Raw genomic sequence first — 20,360 nt, forward strand, 5'->3', positions numbered from 1 at the left:
AATGCTTCTACTACTTGCTGTCTGTGTGCGTTTGATTGGAGTCGCTCGATGTCATCTGCTTCTCAGACTGAAATCTGACATCAGCCTACGATATAAAATCCTTACTTTGAGTTAATCGATTTTCTATTCCAGGCTGGCTTAAAAGATGAGACTAAAAGTTTTACAGTTACAGCGTGTAAAACAAAGTAAAATAAGTAACTGTGACAATATCAGAAATAAATAAGCATGTTTCATGCCTCAGAGGCTTGACTTCAGCTCAGTGTGATTTATTTTAACGTGAGCACATATTAAAATAAATATACTTTGAAATGTGTCCAAACTGACACATTTTAAAGTATATTTTTGGGCGGCTTTAATAGTTCAGAGGACAGGTCGTTGTTCTAACTCATCCATCTAGATAAGTTATGGCCATCTTTTCTATACAGTTTATCCACAGTTATATTTACACTGTGATTTTGGCGCAGGGCCTGAGAGCAGAGGAGTCTACTTCGTATTCTGACGATTTAAGTTATAACGTTTATTAAGTAAAGTTTAAAAATAACTTTACTCTGTGCGTGTGACTGTCTGTCTATGAAAAGCGTTTAATAAATCAACTTTACTACTTACTAAAAAGATAACAACACACTGTGAAAAGCGTCACGCACGTCGACATGAGTACACTTGGGAAGCAGAGTAGAAAGCGAAGTGCACTTCCAGTAAACTGAGTATCAAAGCGAAACAGACAAACGGGGGAGGGTAGGGGGCATGCAGGGAGGGAGGGAGCTGGCATGGGGCTCACTGAGCTCAGCAAACTTGCTTCTTGTTCCTTCGCTCTTCAGCGGCAGTCTGCCTCCAGCACGCTCGCAGTTTAGCGTCTGAAATGCACTTGACTGGACTCTGCGGGTCTTCTTCATCCTGTGAAGTCATGGCTCTGCGTCTGCATTTACCGACTGTGCGTCACTGAACGGATCCAGCGGGCTTTTTCTTGGAGAGACTTTGGACCTAAATGACTTTCATTTGTCTTTGACTTACATTGGACTTAATGATGGAGCATTTATTTTACCTGCTTACCTTCTTACTAGCCCGTGTGTGTTCGGGTCTGGGATACGCGGAGTCTACAGTTCCAGCGGGTCAGAGAGCGGCGAGCAGGCACAGGTAAGGTCCACCGCGCACAGAGATCACCAACCTGTGACTCGTTCAGTTTAAAACGTTTGTTTACCTAAAAATAGTTTCAAATTAAACTCTTTGGTTAAAAAAGTTTGCTTTGTTATTTTTTTCTTCTCCAAAGAAACGTTCGAGACCTGTGAATTTCCCCACTGGTCCGTTCATGGATGAACTCATGGATGCAACAATCTATTAGTCAACAACTGTTTAAAGTTTGCTTGTATCTGTTTAAACCATTCAAGCATCAGATGAATGGGCTGTTTATAAGCAGCTCACGTGGTCTGAATTCTCATTTTCACATGAAATGTGTTATTGGTGATAAAGTCTCTTACGCAGCAGAGAATCGGGAATAAAGCGTGAGTAAGTGAGTGAGTGGGTGGGTGGAGTGTGATGATTCAGGGGCCCCGGAGCTGGACAGGGCTTATAGGAATTACAGACATTTACTGTTCCAGATCCCCAAGTGAAAATTTTTCAGGAGGCCCTGAATCTCTAACAGCGCTTCAAGTGTCAGAGGAGGATTTATCATTCTGCCTTGGAGCTTGTTAAGTAGAGGTGAAAGGGCTCACATTGTTCAGGAGCTGTCTGCCATAAAGGATGTGATACAACCAGGGCTGCTAGGGAATGATGTGTATTCCCAGACTGGTTGGCAAATGGTTCCTGGAGGTTGCTGGCTCTGGCTGTCTGAGTTTACAAAGAAAGTGCTGCACAAAAATCTCCTAGTTGTTGCTTTGGTTGCCAGCAGGTTGCCACAGTTGCTGCTAGTTTTTATGTTTGTCTGCACACACTGGCTAACTACTAATGAGCTGAGTAAAAGCTGACAAAGAACCATGAAGAAGGCTCCTTCAGAGTAAAAGTTGTGGCTCAGCATTGCAGCTAGCATGTTTCAGAAGATGCAACTTACTATGTTATCTTTAGCCAGAAGTCACCATATTAATGTGAGAGGGTGGAATGCTAGGCTATCAGCTATGGCTAGCAAGCTTGGTTAGAGAGGTGCATTTCTGAACAGTACTAGTGCAATACTGTGTTTCTCAGTGTTTGTCTTAAGTTACAAATACTAGAATTTCTATTACTAGAACACAAAGATGATTGTGTTAAAGGGCACCATCACCTGGAACAAGGTGCTGTATAGTAGGTGGCTGTTGGCTACAGTGTCCACGTCAGTCAATTGAAGCAGCCCTAGCTAGCTTCTTTAGCTTGGATTAATTTTCAAATGGCCGTGAAACTTTTATAAAAGGGAAACTCTCCATTAGGGCTGCCACGATTAGTCGACTAGTCACGATTACGTCGACTATCAAAATCGTCGACGACTGATTTAATAATCGACGCGTCGTATGAAGCTTTGTAAGATCCCAAAGGACGCAGGAATAAGTAGTAGGATTTAAGAGTGTAATAACGGACTGAAACAGAAGATGGCAGCACTGCATGTACAAGGATGCCAGCTGCCGTTAAACCCCGAAGAAGAAGGAGCAGTGTCCGGTATCGTAGCTGTCTCCAAAGTTAGCGGCTGCATCCTTCGGAGGCCGCATTTGTAGACCAATTACGTTACAGCGACACGGCGAAGCCTGTCCGAATTCGAAGACTCCACCATGCCGAAAAATGCATTCTTCATTTCCCCAGATTTGAAGGATGGGTCGGGCGCAACCTATCCCAGAATTCATAGCGCGGCCCTGCTCAGTTTCCAACAATGGCGGCAGCTAGTTAGTTTTAATATTACTCTTATTATTCTTTCTGGGTCACAAAATAAACGTTTAACATATTTTCAGGCGAGAATGTAGCTGTGTAAACCTCAAATATCTGCTCAGTTTATCAAGACACCGCATATTTTCAAAAGCGCTCCGATGTTTTCGGAGACGTCTGTTACCCGTCTGTTCTATCCTGTAAACATGCTTTGTAATTCCTTCAGTTTTTTTAACCTTTCATGTTGGCTTCATTTTTCAGAACTGCTGGTTCAGCTGGATTTGCACCATTCCCGTTTTGATCCTAAGACAGCTGCTTAGTAGTCACTGATGGCGTCCCAGCTCAGACCCGGCCAATGATATTGTTAGTGGGCGTATAATTTTTATTATCCTGTATCCACCCCGTAGGTTGTTATTAGCATGTAATTGATCGCCTCCTTCAGGGGCCCGTGTGTGGACGACCCCCTCAGACAATGCGAGTGACTTGTACGGCTGTAAATGGATGAATAAAGAACTGATCTGATGATGTAGGTGTTCGCACATGTGTGTGAATAAAAAGGTTCACTGCACTCACATGTGGTGTGGGTCTGCCTCGAGGCCTGCATGTGTTTGTAGTTAGTGTGTATGTGTCGGCAGGATAGGCCAAGCTTCTGGGAGCTGAGCTCCTGCGACAGAGGTTTCTATCAGGTTTCTGTGCTGCTGATGCTGTCTGTGACGAAAAGCAGCTGTTCACGTGTGCATTCAAGTTGAGCTGTAACCACAGACAGGAGGACACAAGATGGAGATGGAGAACGAGTTGATTGGTCAAGTGGAAGCAAGAGATAGGAAGCTAAAAGAAAAAAAATCAGACGGAGACAAGTAGGCATAAAACGTTCTCTGTCTCTGCAGGAGTAGAAAAAGTGGTATAAAAGACTATCTGGAGTGAGACCAAGCAAGCGGGCATGGCAAAAGAGAGTGAAAGAGTGACAACAAGGCAGGGAGGGGAGACAAGACAAGAAAAAAGACAGACTGACAGGGGAAGAGGGGGGGCTTTGCTTCTTAAAAGGCTTCCTTTTGCTGCAGCCAGCAGGCTATGAAGGAGTCACCATGGTTGGCCTGTGATGGACACACACATACGCACACACAAAGTGACGTATCAGGAAGAAGAATGCATTGGCCCATGACGGTGCAGTTTGCCCCTCTGACATCTGTTTGAACTCAATTGATCTGTTTTGACAGATGTGTGAAGTATTCCAAAAGCGGCAAAGGCTTTGGTATGAACTGGAGACATCCAGCAGAGGTTTGATTGCGGGATCAGGAGGACCCAGAGCTTTCTGACACATCTCCTGCCAAAATCTCCGAGCTGCAGATATTGACTGAGGAAGAGCGGAGGAGATGTCGGAGATGGATGCAGGTGGACTGCAGACCTGTTTTGGCTCGTTGGTAGTTTGATGGACGAGGCATTAGATCACCACTGGAGGGTAGCAAGGAGCAGAACATGCTTACTGTCACCGTCTGTTAGTTATCACACTTAGGTTCCCTTATACAGTACATGGGTCACAAAGGGAGACAAATGCACTGTACACTTATTCAGACACTGGAGTAATCTGGAGCAAAATGAAATGAATGTGTAACTTTGTTGTACCTCCCTGTGCAGCAAATGGCTTTGGAATAAGTCGGTCGCCTCTCTCCGTACTCAAAAGTCTAAACTTTTTATTTTGGTGTCCTCAAACATGACACTGAGAACAAAAGTCTTGAATGCGGAGCCCTGATGGTTTTTGGTACTTACTCCTGTGGCTGAACTGAAACTTCAGTCGTAAACACTGAGATTTGCTGTCAGTCCTTCATAACTGAATGACAAAGGCTTCTTTGTTCCGGGCCTAAGGTTTAAGGATCCACTGAAAAATGAATCAAATGTGAAATTTCCAAAAGCTTCTTGACCAAAAGTTACCGGCAGAACCACAAGACTCTGTTTTCACTTTCTAACCTTCTCATTGTAGTTTTCTGTTTAGAACGCTCTTCTTCTGTTGTTTAAGGAATTATTAAGGAAACAGGAGCAGATTTGGATTGTTCAGCAATGTGGGAGCCGCTGTCCACAACTTAGCTTGTCTTAATTGCGTCTGAGCAAGCATCCGTTCATTAAGCATCGCAGAAGTTTAAAGGCAGCGTTCGGTGGTTCTAGTCCTCTTTATTTAACATCAATGCATGCAAAACCTAACTGACCACATCTGCATAAATCTACAGGGAACTAATCCTTAGATTCAACTAAGCATTAGCCCAAAATATCATGTTCACAACTGTTGTTCACCCACATGTGATCCAACACTTTGTGCTCTTCGTTTATAAATTATAAACACCTCATAAAGTGCTCACTCAGCCGATCTTAATGCACGGTGAGACTAAACAATGAGGGGGTTGAATTTCTATCAGTGCACTCAAGTGCTTAAGTTTGGCTGTGTGGATGGTAATGCCTGCCAGCTGATACAGGCTGAATGATCTCAGCATTCGTGGTAGCTTTTTTTTCTTTTAGGACCACCGTGGAGTTCAAATTTGTGGTTTTGAGTGAAATGTCTCAACAACTTTTGGATGACTTGCGATGAAATTCCAAGTAGAAATTGATGTCGCTCTCAGGGTAAAAAGTAAACAGTGTTGTTAAAGAGATGTTTGCATATGAATGTGCAGAATCGGGGGGCATGGGTGCAGGAAGCTTTCAGGTTTCTGTCTAGGGCTGCCACGATTGGTCGACTAGTCACGATTACGTCGACTATTAAAATTGTCGACGACTAATTTAATAGTCGACGCGTCGTTTGAAGCTTTGTAAGATGACAAAAGACGCAGGAATAAGTAGCAGGATTTAAGAGTGTAATAACGGACTGAAACAGAAGATGGCAGCACTGCATGTACAAGGATGCCAGCTGCCGTTAAACCCCGAAGAAGAAGGAGCAGTGTCCCAGAATTCATAGCGCGGCCCAGCTCAGTTTCCAACAATGGCGGCAGCTAGTTAGTTTTAATATTACTCTTATTATTCTTTCTGGGTCACAAAATAAACGTTTAACATATTTTCAGGCGAGAATGTAGCTGTGTAAACCTCAAATATCTGCTCAGTTTATCAAGACACCACATATTTTCAAAAGCGCTCCGACGTTTTCGGAGACGTCTGTTACCCACTAGCTCGATAGCTAGCCGGGGGCAAGGTCACTAGAGCCGTGAGAACACCGGACTCCCAGCAGATTGTTTTCAAACCCACCGCCGTCTTTCACTACTCAGGTTAAACATGATATATGAGTCACTTAGATAACTTAAAAATGTTATTGTTTGGCTTTTTTAATATTTTATTTCTTCCTGGGTAAATCGGTTTGGCTGAGATTAAAGTTATAGTTTTTACACAGCTGAATAAACGTCAAGCAGACAGCTGATTATCAGAAGTGTGAGATGCTGGAGAATTTACTCCGGTGTCCTGTTATATTTTAGATAGCAAGGAGTTTATTAAACTTCACCGAAACAATCTGCAAATTTCATTAAAATTTAATAAACTATCATCTTGTCTTTATTTTTAGTTAGCACAGACCTGAAACACTTAAAGCTGTAAGCTAATGATAGTTATATAAGAGCAGATGCTGCTGGTGCAATAAGCTGTACGTTTTACGTCCAATGGATGATGATCTGATTAGTCGACTAATCGCAAAATTAATCGGTGACTAGTCGACTATCAAAATAATCGTTTGTGGCAGCCCTATTTCTGTAGTAGTCCAAGAATTGTCGACCTGTAACATTTGAGTGAGTTTGTCTGTATGCGGGCAAACGGTCTGTGTGGCTGAAATCCAATCTCAAAATCACCAACTGTAGGGGAGACCGGGGACAGTTGTAACACTTCCAATTTCTCCAATCAGGGCTAAGTTTCAAATGATGTGACTCATCCTGTGCATGCCCAACTCAGTTCTGCTATCACATGTGAAAAATCAGCACATTTTGTCAAACACAGACAATTTAACACGAAAAAAAGTAATTTACATGCCAAAAAGTAAGTTTTTCTACTTTATTTCAATTTGTAATAGCATTATCTGCTTTGCAGTTAAACTCATCAAACTTAAATTATGTTATTTGTATGTCTATGGGGATATATTCTGTCTTCAGTGCTAATGTTTTAGCCGTTGGCTGTAATGTTAGCTAGTTCATGGCTATAGGAGTCTGGGTCAGTTGTAACAGCAACAGTCTGGGTCAGTTGTAACAATAATGCAGATGTTACAACTTACCACACTATTACTTTAACCCATATTAAACAAGTTGGGGCAACGACATCAGCAGAGAGAGGTTCACTGGTCGCTTTTGTATATGCGGTTAATGCCATTGGTAACACAATTCCTCCACTGTTTGTGTTCCCACACATACATTATGCAGACCACTGTGTCAGAGATGGACCAGTAGGAAGTACTGGTAGTGGAAATAAATCAGGATGGGTGCAAGAAACAGATTTCCTCATCTTTCTGAAGCACTTTGCAAACCACACCAAGGTAAGCCATGATAAAAAGTAATGGAATTGCGATGCTGGTGAACAACTACATTTTTTCAGCTTCATTGTTATGTTCAAAATTGGTGCAAGAGTTGTAGGTTACAATGCCCACTGAGCCAATGAGGCCAAACTCAAGGAAGACCAACCAAAATTAATGAAATATTCAGTTGCAGAAAATTCCATAATTTGTCTTTTTTGGGGGGTTGGAAGTCACGGTGGTTAGCACTGTTGCCGCACAGCAAGAAGGTCCTGAGTTCAATTCCAACATCAGGCCGGGGTCTTTCTGTGTGGAGTCTGCATGTTCTCCCCGTGTTTGCGTGGGTTCCCTCCGGGTACTCCGGCTTCCTCCCACCGTCCAAAGACATGCAGCTTGTGGGGATAGGTTAATCGGATAATCCAAATTGTCACTAGGTGTGAATGTGCGAATGAATGTGAGTGCGAATGGTTGTCTGTCCCTGTGTGTTGGCCCTGCGACAGACTGGCGACCTGTCCAGGGTGTACCCCGCCTCTCGCCCTATGACAGCTGGGATAGGCTCCAGCGCCCCCCGCGACCCTGAAAAGGATAAGCGGCAGCGAATGGATGGATGGATGGGGGGTTGGAATATGTTCAAAAGCTAGATTTCTGCATTCTGTCACACACACACACACACACACACACACACACACACACACACACACACACACACACACACACACACACACGTAGCTACATAAATGGCTCTAAGTGCATTCATGTGTTGAATAAACAAAGATTACATGTTAATGTTTTGTTAGTACCCTTATTTCATTGTGTTACATTTCACCCCAGGATGTTACAACTAACCCAGACTATGGGGTCAATTGTAACATTTCACTCTTTGTGTTTGAGACCATACCATGCAATGGGTAATTGTGCTGCAGAGAAAATAGCTGCACTATTTAATAGCCGAGACATGTAAATACTTTGCATTACATTTTGAATCCACTACCTTAAAAGAGCTCCAATTTACAGACAGAAATGTCAAAAATGTTACAACTATCCCCGGTCTCCCCTACTCAGATATTATTGCTTTGTATCACTTTATCAAAGCTGATAAGCATCCATAGTGTGAATGGACAATGATCTGTACACAGACTAAGAACCGGACTGATGTGTTGGTTATCTTTATTTAAACCTGGTGGCTGACACCCACAACACAAGACAACACTGACTGTTGTCAGATACTGAACCCCAAATTGCTCTGAAGTGTTGTGAATGTGCATAAATCTCGGTGGTTACGTGAACGTAACATGTTGTTTGAATGCTCAAGTAGAGTTTTAGGCCGTTTACCAATATGAAGCACTTTGGGGCAACCGTTGACAGTTTAAATTGAAGACTGTGTTAAATATCATCTCATGTAAGCAGCAGCTAAGAAGCTCCAATGAGCTTTCTAGTTTTAGTATGTTACTATGGTAACATCTGCTAATTTGCACTAAGCATGGCTATTACTTTAACTCTTGTTGCAACAGAATTGAAGAACATAATTATTTGATTTGTCTGACTGGCACAGAGGTGATTAGCATGTCCTCTATTTGTCTTTTTGGCACGTGTTTGATCAGCTCCAGCTCATCTCTGTCAGTGTAATATTTCCCTAACAATCACCCATCTATATGACACATCTACCCACAAAATTACTCAGAAGTGAGGGGCGTAAACTTCATTGTAAATTTAATAGGACTGCACAGTTAGAACATGTTTAACGCTGCACTATGCAGCCGGTGGATCAGGCTGTTTGTCTCCTATTGAACCAAAACTTGGAACGCGCTCAAATTCACTTTATCCGTACGTGATTTTCTGCTTCCTGTTAATTAGGTCAGTATAAAAAACATCTCCTTAAATATGCTAATGCCATGTGGGAACAGGGATGCTCTCCAGGCACAGCCTTTGTAACCTAATTACCATAGTTTCAGCGCGCATCACATATGAGGAAGCCGTCCTTTGTTTACATAAACCTACAGAAAGTTATAAAGACTGGGATTTCTTCCCATCACATCCCCCCACACAGCTCAACAGCTGAGACTATGAGCCTCGACTCGGGTCACGGATGCCATGACAGGACATTTGTACTACAAACAGCTTGGAGAGCTTTACCTTGCTATTCTGGGCAACTGTGATTTTAAGGCTTTGAGCACTTATGCTCTAAATGCGCACGCTTCCATAAATGGCTAAAATTCAAGTGGGTCACCAAAAATCCCCCGCAGACCTCCGAATGCTGATGTGTCTTAGCAATAATATTAAAGCAAATGGCAGAATCCTAGACATTCTCAGTATATCTTGGTGACCGTCAGGCTAAACAATCAGAGAGAAGTTTACATAGTCACGCACGTCCTGGTGTGCGTGCCAGTAAAACGTGTGCAGAGCCTGGAAATATGCGTGCGTCTGCCTTTTCTGTACGTTAGCCTGTCCAAATGGGATCGCTCAAGCATGAGTGAGTGCACTCGAGTCATCCGTGGCGATCCGTGTGCCTTTCACTGTGTGTACAAGGACTTCATAGGGACGCTCGACCTCCGGTTCACAGTTCAAATGCTAGCCTACCCCTTTCAACCCGCTCATTCAGGTTGCTGTCGAGGCCTCCCCTTGAAGATAAGTGAAAGATTCCTCAACAATAGACGCCGCCAAAGGATTTCTTTGTTTAAGCATTAAACCTCAGCCCACTCTTTTCTTTCTTTCACTCCCTCTTCCGCCCACTCATTCGATGCGAATATTCTACTTTACCCGCACGTTCTCTGTGCAGGTCCCATGCAGTGATGCTGCTGAATATAATGAACCTGGAATGCGTGGGTAGAGATGTCAGATCACAACTTCCTGCTTGGCTGTGAAGTTTCTGTCTGCTGTTTTACAGGGAGCTGAAATTTATTGGGCATTAAAGCAAGGTTCAGGCAGGTGTAAGACTTTCACTCACGCTGAGTTATAGCTCTGTATATAAAGACAAGACGCATACGTTCAAAGATTCCCTGCTCTGTGTCTGCCAGAGAGCTAATGAAGGCATAGTTTGCATGTTTGTGACTGTGGGAGACTGACGACGTGGATGTGAGGATGTGAATCCAGCATTCAAGGCCAATCGTTTGGTTACTTTCTTGTATTGCAAAGGCGCGGCTTTCCCGTTTCGTTGACTTAAAGCTGCTATAATCATTAACCTTCTGGTAACAATGACTCACATTACTGTTTAGCAGTAGGTATGTCTTATCATGTTAAAGTAACTTTATACTCACCTTCACTTTACTCACCTTTACTCTACTTTTTAGCCCCTTTCAGTATTTTGTTTTGGTTTTGTGGTCTGTAGCTTTAGTGTTTTAAGTAAAATTGAATTCAGCTTTCCACAAAAGTCAAAGTTAATTTGTGATTTAACAGCTGGTAGCTTTGAACCCAGGCCCGACTTTTAGTAACTACTGTGCCACCACATGAGTTATGAGCTAATCCCCGATAAATGGGTGTTTAAAAAAAGTTGCTAGAGAAAATCTTGGACATTTTTTTAGTTTTTGAAATGAAGTAAAAAACCTGTCCCGCCTTTCTTATGCAGATGCTGATTTTCTGCAGTACGTCCGGCAGGTCGACAGGTGATGGAAATTACTGTAGATGCTGTGAGTTTCTCAATCCCAGAACATTTCCAGTGTGCCATCACTAATCTCTTTATTACAACTGTCAATAAAAACTAATCGGCTCATCACATGACCTCCTGCCTCGAAAAAGAAAAAGCCAGACAATACTGTTTGTGCAATGAACACCTCCAAAGAGCTGCATTTGTACGTCCTCTTATCTGACAGAAGTTCTCTGTTACTGCTGATGGTTCAAAGCTGTGAGAACAAAGTTACACTTGTAAATGTGACAGTGTCTGAGGGAAGGAGCGGCTCAGGAAATACTGATACAAATGTGTGGATTTAAAGGGTTTTTAGCGCTATGATAAAAAAAAAGGTTACATAATGCAATTTAATAAATGGATGTGGATTTTTGAAATGCCTTCTCTGTGTGTCCATTTGGATTACTTCCACATGACCCCAGCCTCAGTCACACCTTCTGTAATTACCTGAACCAGTTTGTCCACTTCCACTTGAACTCTTTCCACTTGCACTGGCACAAGGAAAGCGTCTACAGACTCAGCCTACATAGTGAGTTTCAACTACAGTTCAGCAGGTTTAACAATGTTTGGTTGCACAGCACAATAGATGTTTGAATATGGATTGAATATCATTGTACTTTAGCTTTACATTTCTGGCTCTATCTACTACTGTCAGACAAGCATCCTGAAAATACACAATGTAGCCATAAACATCCTGAAGCATGTGCAGGAACTGCTCTGCACATGTGCGGTATTATACTGTGGAGCTGATATAGTAAAGGAAACGTTGCTGAATGGCCCCTGATGGGAGGCAATAGTACAGACCCATACATGGAGACCTGTGCATTTCAAACACGAGCGCTTTAATTCTCAGTTGCCTGTAATAACTCAGATTTTTAGCTTTTTAGCTTTACAAGCTTCTCCAAAGTCCAAATGTCTTAATGTCATTTACTCTTAGACATGTTTAGAGTTTCAGTCGGTGAGTTATGTAACGGGATGTGAGTATTCGGAAACAATCCAAGTTTTTTTAATGCTTTATTAGTTTATCGAAGCAAAGAAAGGAAAGCTTTCTCATCATTAAAATGCATTAACAGCAGTAAAGCGTAAATTATGTTTATTGTAAGCAAACTGTAGAAAAAGGATTCAATACTGGCAACAGCTGTGCACTTTAATTTGGGAATACAGCAGCGTACTGGGATTCATGTGAATACAATCCAACTGGTACAATTTTGGCAAGTGACACACTTTTTTTGTAGCTCTGCCTCTGTATGCCATCACGCTGGATCAATCGGTCAGCTTCAGTAAGTGTAGACTAGGGCTGTGCGATATGACGAAAGTCTCATATCCCGATATAAGACATCTATCTTCCCGATAACGATATAAATCACAAAAATGTAACATTTTCTGTAAATTCTGTGAATCTCGGGCAGCTCGACTTGGAAGTGTTTCCAGCTGGGTGTCATGTAGCTGGAGTCGAGTGTTTTAACCGATGCATGCAACGACACATTTTTAGACATAAGTTGTAACGGCCGCCGTTTTCTTTCAAAGTCTGAGTCTAAGGTTTATTTTTTAGCACCTGACGGCTCTTTTTTGTTTCTCATCCATAAACTCTCTGCATACTCTTTCACGTGATTCAGTTTATTTTGAAAAGTCTCAACAGGATCTTAAGCTTTATTGTGAAAGGTTTACTTTAAGAAATTAATGTAGCCACTACAGTGACCATCAAACGATGAAAAAATATTAATATAAACAGTTTATTTTACGACACCACGAAACCAACGATAGCGTGATAGGACACGATAAATGTTTCTATATCGTTATATCGAACAGCCCTCGTGTAGACCTTCAGCTCTGATTCAAGGACATTAACAAAACTAATGCATGAGCTGTTTATGACAGCGGGACTGTGACCAGCATTTTAGGTTTATTTACTGTTTTTGATTCCTCATGATTTATTAGAGTAATTGGTAAGTTCTAGTGTATTATTAGTATGTCTTAGTTTCATCCATGCTCCCTTGTTTATGTGTTGTTTCCTGTTTCCTGTTTCTATCTTCCTCTCCTTGTGTATCGTTCTGTCTATTGTGCGTTTCATGTCTGCGTGTTCCATGTCCCGTTGTCAAGCCTGTGTTGTCACAGTCTACGTCTTTCCATGTTTCCTGTTTTGTCTGAAAGTCTTGTGTTTCCATGTTCAGTGTGTTTAGTTTTGCTTCCCCTGTGGCGTCGTGTTCACTTGTATCAGCTGTGTTTCCAGGTGTTTCCACTTCCCCTGTTACCCTTCTGTGCATGTGTCCTCTGTGTTCCTCTGTTCATTGTTGGGTCGTCTGTTTACTTCACGTCGGGTCGCAGAGTCTTGCTTTCTACTCTTCGTGTTCGTGTTCTTGGCAGGTTTAGTTTACTTCATGTTCAAAGTTTTGCATGCTGCTGTTCAGTTTACATGTTATGTCTCACGTCTTAGTCGTCATAGTAAGTTTAGCTGCTCCCAGTTTAGTTTCCAGTTTAGTTTTGCCCCAGTTCGCCTCGCCTTTGTTTGGTGGTTTTTTACTATCAGCCAAATAAACGGCTTTTTGTTAAACCTTCATTTTCCCTCTCCTGTGTCTGCTTCTGCGTCCACTCCGCAAACACCCCGACTGTGACAGTTTATCAACTACAGCCATTTTTACACAAAGCCAGTTTTTTTCAGTAGCTCAAAAGTAACTGGACGACTGACCGACAAGCTCTTTTATGTCCAGGCGAAACCTGTTACTGTATTTTTCTAATGGTAAATGAAGCAGATCCTGGAGGTCTGGAGCTGATTCTGAGTGTTGAACTTGGTATGTTTTGGTGGTACTGTCCACTCAAGCTCTCAGTACGAGGTTGAAGGAGATGTCAGTGCAAGTGAACATGCCCATCATTAAATCCAAAATAATCCCATGAGTGTAATAGCAAAAACTTAAGGAGCGATCAAATCAATAATCTTAGTTGGTTACGAAAAACAAGTTCATAGTTGTGAACCGCTGGTTACACCCAGGAACAGGAAGCACAGGCTGGCCTTCACGGAAAAGAGCCAACACAGTTTGGACAAAACAAAACTTTTTGGAAAGACGAAACAAACGAAATGTAGCAGATAGAAGGAAGAGAAAAATATTGTTGGAGGAAATGTTCTACACTTCACTCACTGACTTTCAACCAAATATTAAAACCATTCCTTCTATTTAAAATTCTGTTAGTTTGTCCAATTACTTTCGACCCTCTGAAAATGGGGCACTATGTATAAAAACATCTGCCAATGCTGAACAGTTAATGGAGCAATTTTGTTAAGCGGCCTGAAATAACGCTGACAGTTGGCTCTTCAATCACATCCTGCTTGTATGATTTAAAGTCCCCCATCGTGCTGGTCAGAGGCAAAACTACAAAAACGTGTCACTGTCCAAACACCGGCACTGTGAAATCCAAAGCAAGTATTTTAGTATCCATACGTCACGGGCTTGACGGTGTGTCCACGGAGGAACACGTGTTCCTGCCGTGTTATGTTCTGAGCAGTGATTTTAATGATGATGTTCACAATAGTAATGTGTGTTTGTGAAGAATGAGCAGGTGACACTCAGGTTTGCGTCTACCTTTGTGCGTGTGCTAGTGCTTGTTTAGGAATGCACAGCTGAGTGTGCGTGCAATTGTGTTTCACACTTATGGGCAAAGATGCCAAGTCTAGTTAGTGCACTTTCATCTGAGTGATTTCTCTGCAGCCGTTTGGATTATTGGGACTTCATTGGATTACAGTTGAGAAAGCCTAACTTCATGCTGATTAGCCAGAGAGGAGAAAACGGGTTTGCTGAAACGTTTCAGATGTGTCATCTATGCAGCACAGAGCCTGAAAACTTCAACAAATCCAGCAAAGTCTGCTTTTGGGACAGACATGCACTCAATGAGCTTTGCGCTTAGACTTCGTCATCATCTGACAAATATAAAGACGGCTCTCATCCCATGATGGAAAGACTGGAAAATGAGCCCACAGTGAGGGCGGTGTGTACACTAAGTGTTTGAAAGCTGCCAGATCGAGGCAGTTCTGGATGTATATGGATACGAATGTGTGTTTGCACATCTGTGTCTGCTCAGAAGTGAAAAAATGATCGATGGTTACGTTTATTTATGTGACACGTTCTGTTCTCTGTCAGAGAAAATCGGGCGGGGTGTTGCCAGCTCTAAGCTTTATCTGCTGTCTGTGACGCTGAGAGTCAGTAAGGCCAGATAATAGAGCGGCAGCGCTGTCCCACTGAATCCCTGTGACGAAAACAAGTCAGCTAAAGTGCGAGAACAGGAGGATGAGCGGTGACGATTAACCACGGCTGTGTGACTTGAAATGCTCTCTTTTTACTCTTGCTTTGATGAACATGTTCGATTCCCATTTCTCAGTCATTTTAAGTAGAAGAGAGCAAGACCAGAGGTAACCCAGCAAACCACCACGAAGCATAATGCAGTGCAACCGACCACCAGACCGAGTTTTACAAAGACATTAAACACAATGTAACTGAGGAAAATGTAATATATTAAAAACAGCAATGCACACGAGTGTCTGTGCTGCATCTGTGGAAGCATATAGAGGCAGCTCCAGTGCTGTTTGGACGCATGAGCGCTGGGTGATTTCAGCCAAATATCATTCAGTGGTGCCGACTCCAGGCTGAACTGAATCCCACCAAAGCTTGAAACCACTTCACATCAGTGTGAGGCAACGTGATATGCTGTAAACGGACCAAATAAGCCACAAGTTTCTGCGCACGGCTTTTAACTGCCATCAATATTTCACGTGTTTTTCCCATAACCCCTCCACTCAAACTCCATGTCTTATTGGTGAAAAGAGAAGCAACCATCACATGTATTATTAGCCTTTTACATGAAGGACCACGAACAGTGAAAACTCCTCTTTCAGTCTAAAGATGTTTAACTACACATTTAATCCTTGAGATGTGTCAATATGAGATAAAGAAGTAAAATCTCAACAGCACGTCTGAGTTTTTCTGCTTGCTGTGGTACCCTCTGTCTGAAACATGCTGTTAGATGTTAGATGCCTTACTGATCGATCTAACCCGCCACAGGATGAGACAAAGATCGGAGGTCAGAGCAGCTGTTGGGTTATTTCAGGTTGAATCAACATCTGCACAGTTATTTTCTATGGGATCAACTCGATTGACACGCAGATACAAAAGCTTCACAGACTGACACTAAAGATCTAAATAATTAACAAATACTTTTTGTGTTCACTGAAACAAAATGTATTATCCTCATGAAATTTCTCACCCTTCACCTGACATCAAGCATCGAGTCAGCAGGAAACTATGGTTATGATCCACAGAGCTCACTTTCATTAAGCCACTGCTCTACCAAAACAGTGCGCAGGAACACTATAAATAATAATTCAACATCATAACACACATCAGAGGGAACGTTAGGACACTCCCTTCAGCCAATCCGAAAAGATGTTAATGAGGGGGAATCACAGGCGGATTTAACAGATGTAACCACTGTTTTTGACCCACTCATACATGTCAGTGATAATCTGTCGTCAGTGGTTTACACATGCACCTAACAGAAGACAGAACAGACACAGGTCAGTTTGTGGCTGCGTGAGGAGGGAAGCTGTGAAAACAAAACTAACAACAGCCTAATCTGTCACGTAGAGCCATGAACGTCTATGAACATCTATTATTGTGGACAGAAAACATAAAGAAGTCCCATTTAAAAAACAGAGTAACAAATCTTACAGGCTGTTTCCATTTTAAATGAAACTTTAATCCCTGTGTGCTTTAACTTTTCTACTCTCAACAGAAGTTGTTGAAAAGCCTTTTTGTAAGTGTACAGTGAAAAGTAACAGTAACTACTTTAAAGCTCGGGGCGCTGAGCGGGCGGCCACGTGCCGTACAGCTGAGAGCATCCACCCGCCGCCCTTTACCGCATGTCTTCCCCTCGCTCTGCCCCCACCCTCCTGTCCTTTCTTCACTGTTGGACTGACGTCATGAATTTAAACCAAAATGTTGTCTGAGGTGCTTCTTTAAACATCACCTGGACCTCTTTGCTTTCTACAAGAGAAAATTATGCTCAACGGTTGTTTTTAACTGTTTTTATTGATTATAATTAAATGAAGTGGATGTCTCAGATTCGCGACCTTGGCGTATGTTATGGAGCTGATGGGCTCAGCGTTCGTATGTAACGCACAGGCTTTGGCACCGCGATCAGGTTGATGGCGTATTTGCAAATGTCCTGACCCAGCAAAGTTTCCCGAAGCAGATACAGTTTTTTCTCCAGAACTTTGGGAAAACCTTGTGAGAATCGAGGCGAATGAACATTTGCTTTCTTTAAATGAAAAAGCTCCAACAATAAGTAAAGTTTTTGAAAATTGACATGTTTAAGGTGTGGATGTGGTTGATTCCATCCATCTGTAGCATATGTTATGTTTCAGATCAACAAACATTAACAGCAGTCTGACAACTAATTAGTTCACTTTCCCATGAAGAGAGGTAATAGGTCATGGGGGTCAGAACATGATAAACTCTTCTTGTCAATGAAACAAGCTCTGGAATGAGGAGGGGGACAGTTTACGGGGTGAGAACGAAGGCTACAGGAGGAGGAAAAAAGGAAAGGAGACGAGTAGCAGATAATAAACAGAGATGGACAGAGAGGCGCTCGGGTGCCAAAACCTGTGTGAGACTGAACAAGACGGTAACACAGAGAGAAAAGTGACAGACGTGAAGACTGACAGACAGACGGATGAAAGGACGAGACAGAAGAGGGACTGAAGCTGCTGACTGACTTCCCAGGATGAAGGAGCTCCTTGTGTTCTCCAACTTTTATCCATAAAACACTTCATAGTTCTGCGTAGATGACTCTGGGAGTGACACTAATTGGCCGTAATGACCACTGGAGAAATAGCCGCAGATGGGGATTGTGGGTAATATGAAAATGATGATAGAAAGTGACTGAAGGACGTCTGTGTCTCAAATCTATCTGCAGCCGTTATCAAGAGAGACATCAGAGGGTCAAGGGCGATAAGGCAGACGAGGACAAACGGAGTAGCCTGCAGACTGTGGGAGTGTGTGGGAGCGTCGTGCTATGAAAGCATGTTTATGGGGACGTTTTTTTGCTGTTTTAACAAATGTTTGACCGTCCACTTCATGGGAATTATTTTAGGATTAATATTTGAGTTGGCGTGAAAAGTATGGATTAAGTTAAAACCTGAACCTAGCATTAGAAAGCTGCTATAATGAGCATTATTTTATCAACATTGGATTTAATTTAGTGTGAACAGTTCTTTTCAGTTAAGCAGCCAGTGTTATTTGAGCCACAGCGGGCAGCTGTTTCCACTGAAGTCACTGGCAAACAAAGTTAGCCACCAGCTCTTAGGAGCTGCAGTATTATTTTACTATTTTACTTATTTATTTACTTTTAACCTTTTATATTGTGTATATTGTCTATTTTGTTACTTAACTGTCTGTTTATTTTAATCTCTGTGTACAGCGCTTTGTGACGGCCTGTCTATGAAGAGCGCTTAATAAATAAACTTTACTTACTTACAGTCCCCTCGGGGCTCAGTGAAGGAGGGGAAAGCACATGACGCGAGTGAATACTTCACCGGGAAACATAACTCTAGATGCATGCTGCTGTTGATCTGTGATTTTGCTCTTTGCAGCCACTTTATGCTTGGTGTTGTGGTTTTCCATGTGTGTACTGTAGGATCAATGAACATCGTGCTTCCTTGAACAGGTGGGAATCGGTGGTTCAGAGGGTTGATCAGAGGGCTACCCTGTCAGCAGTGACACGTGTGTGCGCCATATATAGTACACCTTGTTAGTATTAGGTCAGATTGGTCTAAGGAGCTTGGAAAGAAACTGGACTTCTTTAAGTTGCTTGAAGACATTTCACCTTCAGTTTGAACTTCTAAGGAGCTTTCCAAGCTCCTTATACTACGATGATCTGGATGACTGAGAACCTTCACAGACATTAGGTCAGATTCCCTTTAGCGTTCAGAACTACTTTCATTCTCGATGCTATAGATTCAGTCAAGTGCTGTAAAGATTCATTGAAGATTCATGTCTATATTGACATGACAGCATCACACAGTTGCTGAGATCCATGATGTGAATGTCTTCTTGCACCAAAGGTGACCCAGTAGGATTGGGATCCGGTGACTGTGGGATTTGAGTGCAGTGAACTCATGAAACCAGTTTGAGATGATTGTACCTCTGTTACATGGTCCATTTTCCTGCTGGAAGCAGCCATTAGGAGATGGGTAGGTGTGGTCATAATTGGATGGTTGTTTAACTGAGGCTTAGTTCGTAGTAAGCGGCCCAAAGTGGCATCAAACGCAGTTTTACCACCAGCAGCCTGACTCATTAATAGAAGGAAGGATGGATCCATGCTTTCATGGTTTTTACACCAAATTTGGACTCTGTTTGAATGTTGCAGCAGAAATGCAGACTCATCAGACCGGGCAATGGTTTTCAAATCTTCTTTTTAATGAGCCTGTGCTAGCTGTAGCCTGAGGATTCTGTTCTTAGCTGATAGCAGTGTTCCCTTTCTATCAGCTTGAAGTAGTCTGGACACTCTCTCTGACATTAACATTTGATCACAGAAAAATCAGAAAAAGTGTTCATGTGCGACAATCCCAATCAAACCTGTCTGGTTTAGCAGTTTAGCAGTTTAGCAGGTCATGTTGACCATGTCTACGCACCTAAGTGCACTGAGTTGCTGTAGGCTCAAATACAGTGAAACAACCAGAGAGAACACCATGTGGACAGTGAGGTTACTATCATAAACTAACTTCAGCTTTTTGTGTGATTCTTGTGTGAAGTCCACTAAGTAACCCAGTATTAGCACAACCAGCTTGTAGCTTTGGAACATCAAAGTTAACAAACACAGGAAATATAGTTACGTTGGAAAAACTGGAAACTGATGTTGCTGATATTTGTTTGCTTAGACGAAGCGACCTGCATCCCCGGGTTAACATTATGTGTTTAACTAGGCTAAACGTTTTCTTACTCTTATATTTTGTTATATATTCTTCCTGTTAAAAGGGAGTTTTTCCTTCCCACTGTCGCCGAAGTGCTTGCTCATAGGGGGTTATATCCCACATAGCAGTCAGGTCTGGCCCTGGATCTGGTGTCAAGCCGGCACTGCTGGCTGGCTTCTGGCATGGTAAGTGGTATGTCATCCAGATACGAGCCAGGTGTAGATGGCACTGTCTATGTGATGGCATGCCATATCTGGGCCGATTATGGTTTGGGTTATGTGGCCCAGGCTCATAGAAAACAGGTCTGGCCCAGCATCAAGCTGGCACTTCTGACTGACTGGTGTCATGGCAGAGTGTGTGTCAACCAGATGTGGGCCAGGTCTGGCAATGATGACACTGTTTATTTTCCTATTTTCCTATTTTAGGTAGAAGACCCAAATGTCATGTTCCAATACTATACTGCTATGGTAGCTAATGTTTCAAACGCAGGTTTGACAGGT

General features: G+C 42.5%; 1 protein-coding gene across 1 annotated transcript in view; it reads left to right on the forward strand.

Annotated features, from left to right (window-relative positions):
• Positions 1-780: 780 nt before the first annotated feature.
• The window catches only part of emilin1a (elastin microfibril interfacer 1a), a 31,683-nt gene continuing 12,103 nt past the window's right edge, over positions 781-20,360 (forward strand). Inside the window, exon 1 of the mRNA XM_040016906.1 lies at positions 781-1,134. Within this exon, the coding sequence (XP_039872840.1) occupies positions 1,022-1,134 (113 nt within the window). The 5' untranslated portion in view covers positions 781-1,021. The remainder of the gene's footprint in view (positions 1,135-20,360) is intronic.

This window comes from Simochromis diagramma, unplaced genomic scaffold (assembly GCF_900408965.1).
Source record: "Simochromis diagramma unplaced genomic scaffold, fSimDia1.1 OVJJ01000802.1, whole genome shotgun sequence".
In the NCBI taxonomy this organism is placed as follows: Eukaryota; Metazoa; Chordata; class Actinopteri; order Cichliformes; family Cichlidae; genus Simochromis; species Simochromis diagramma.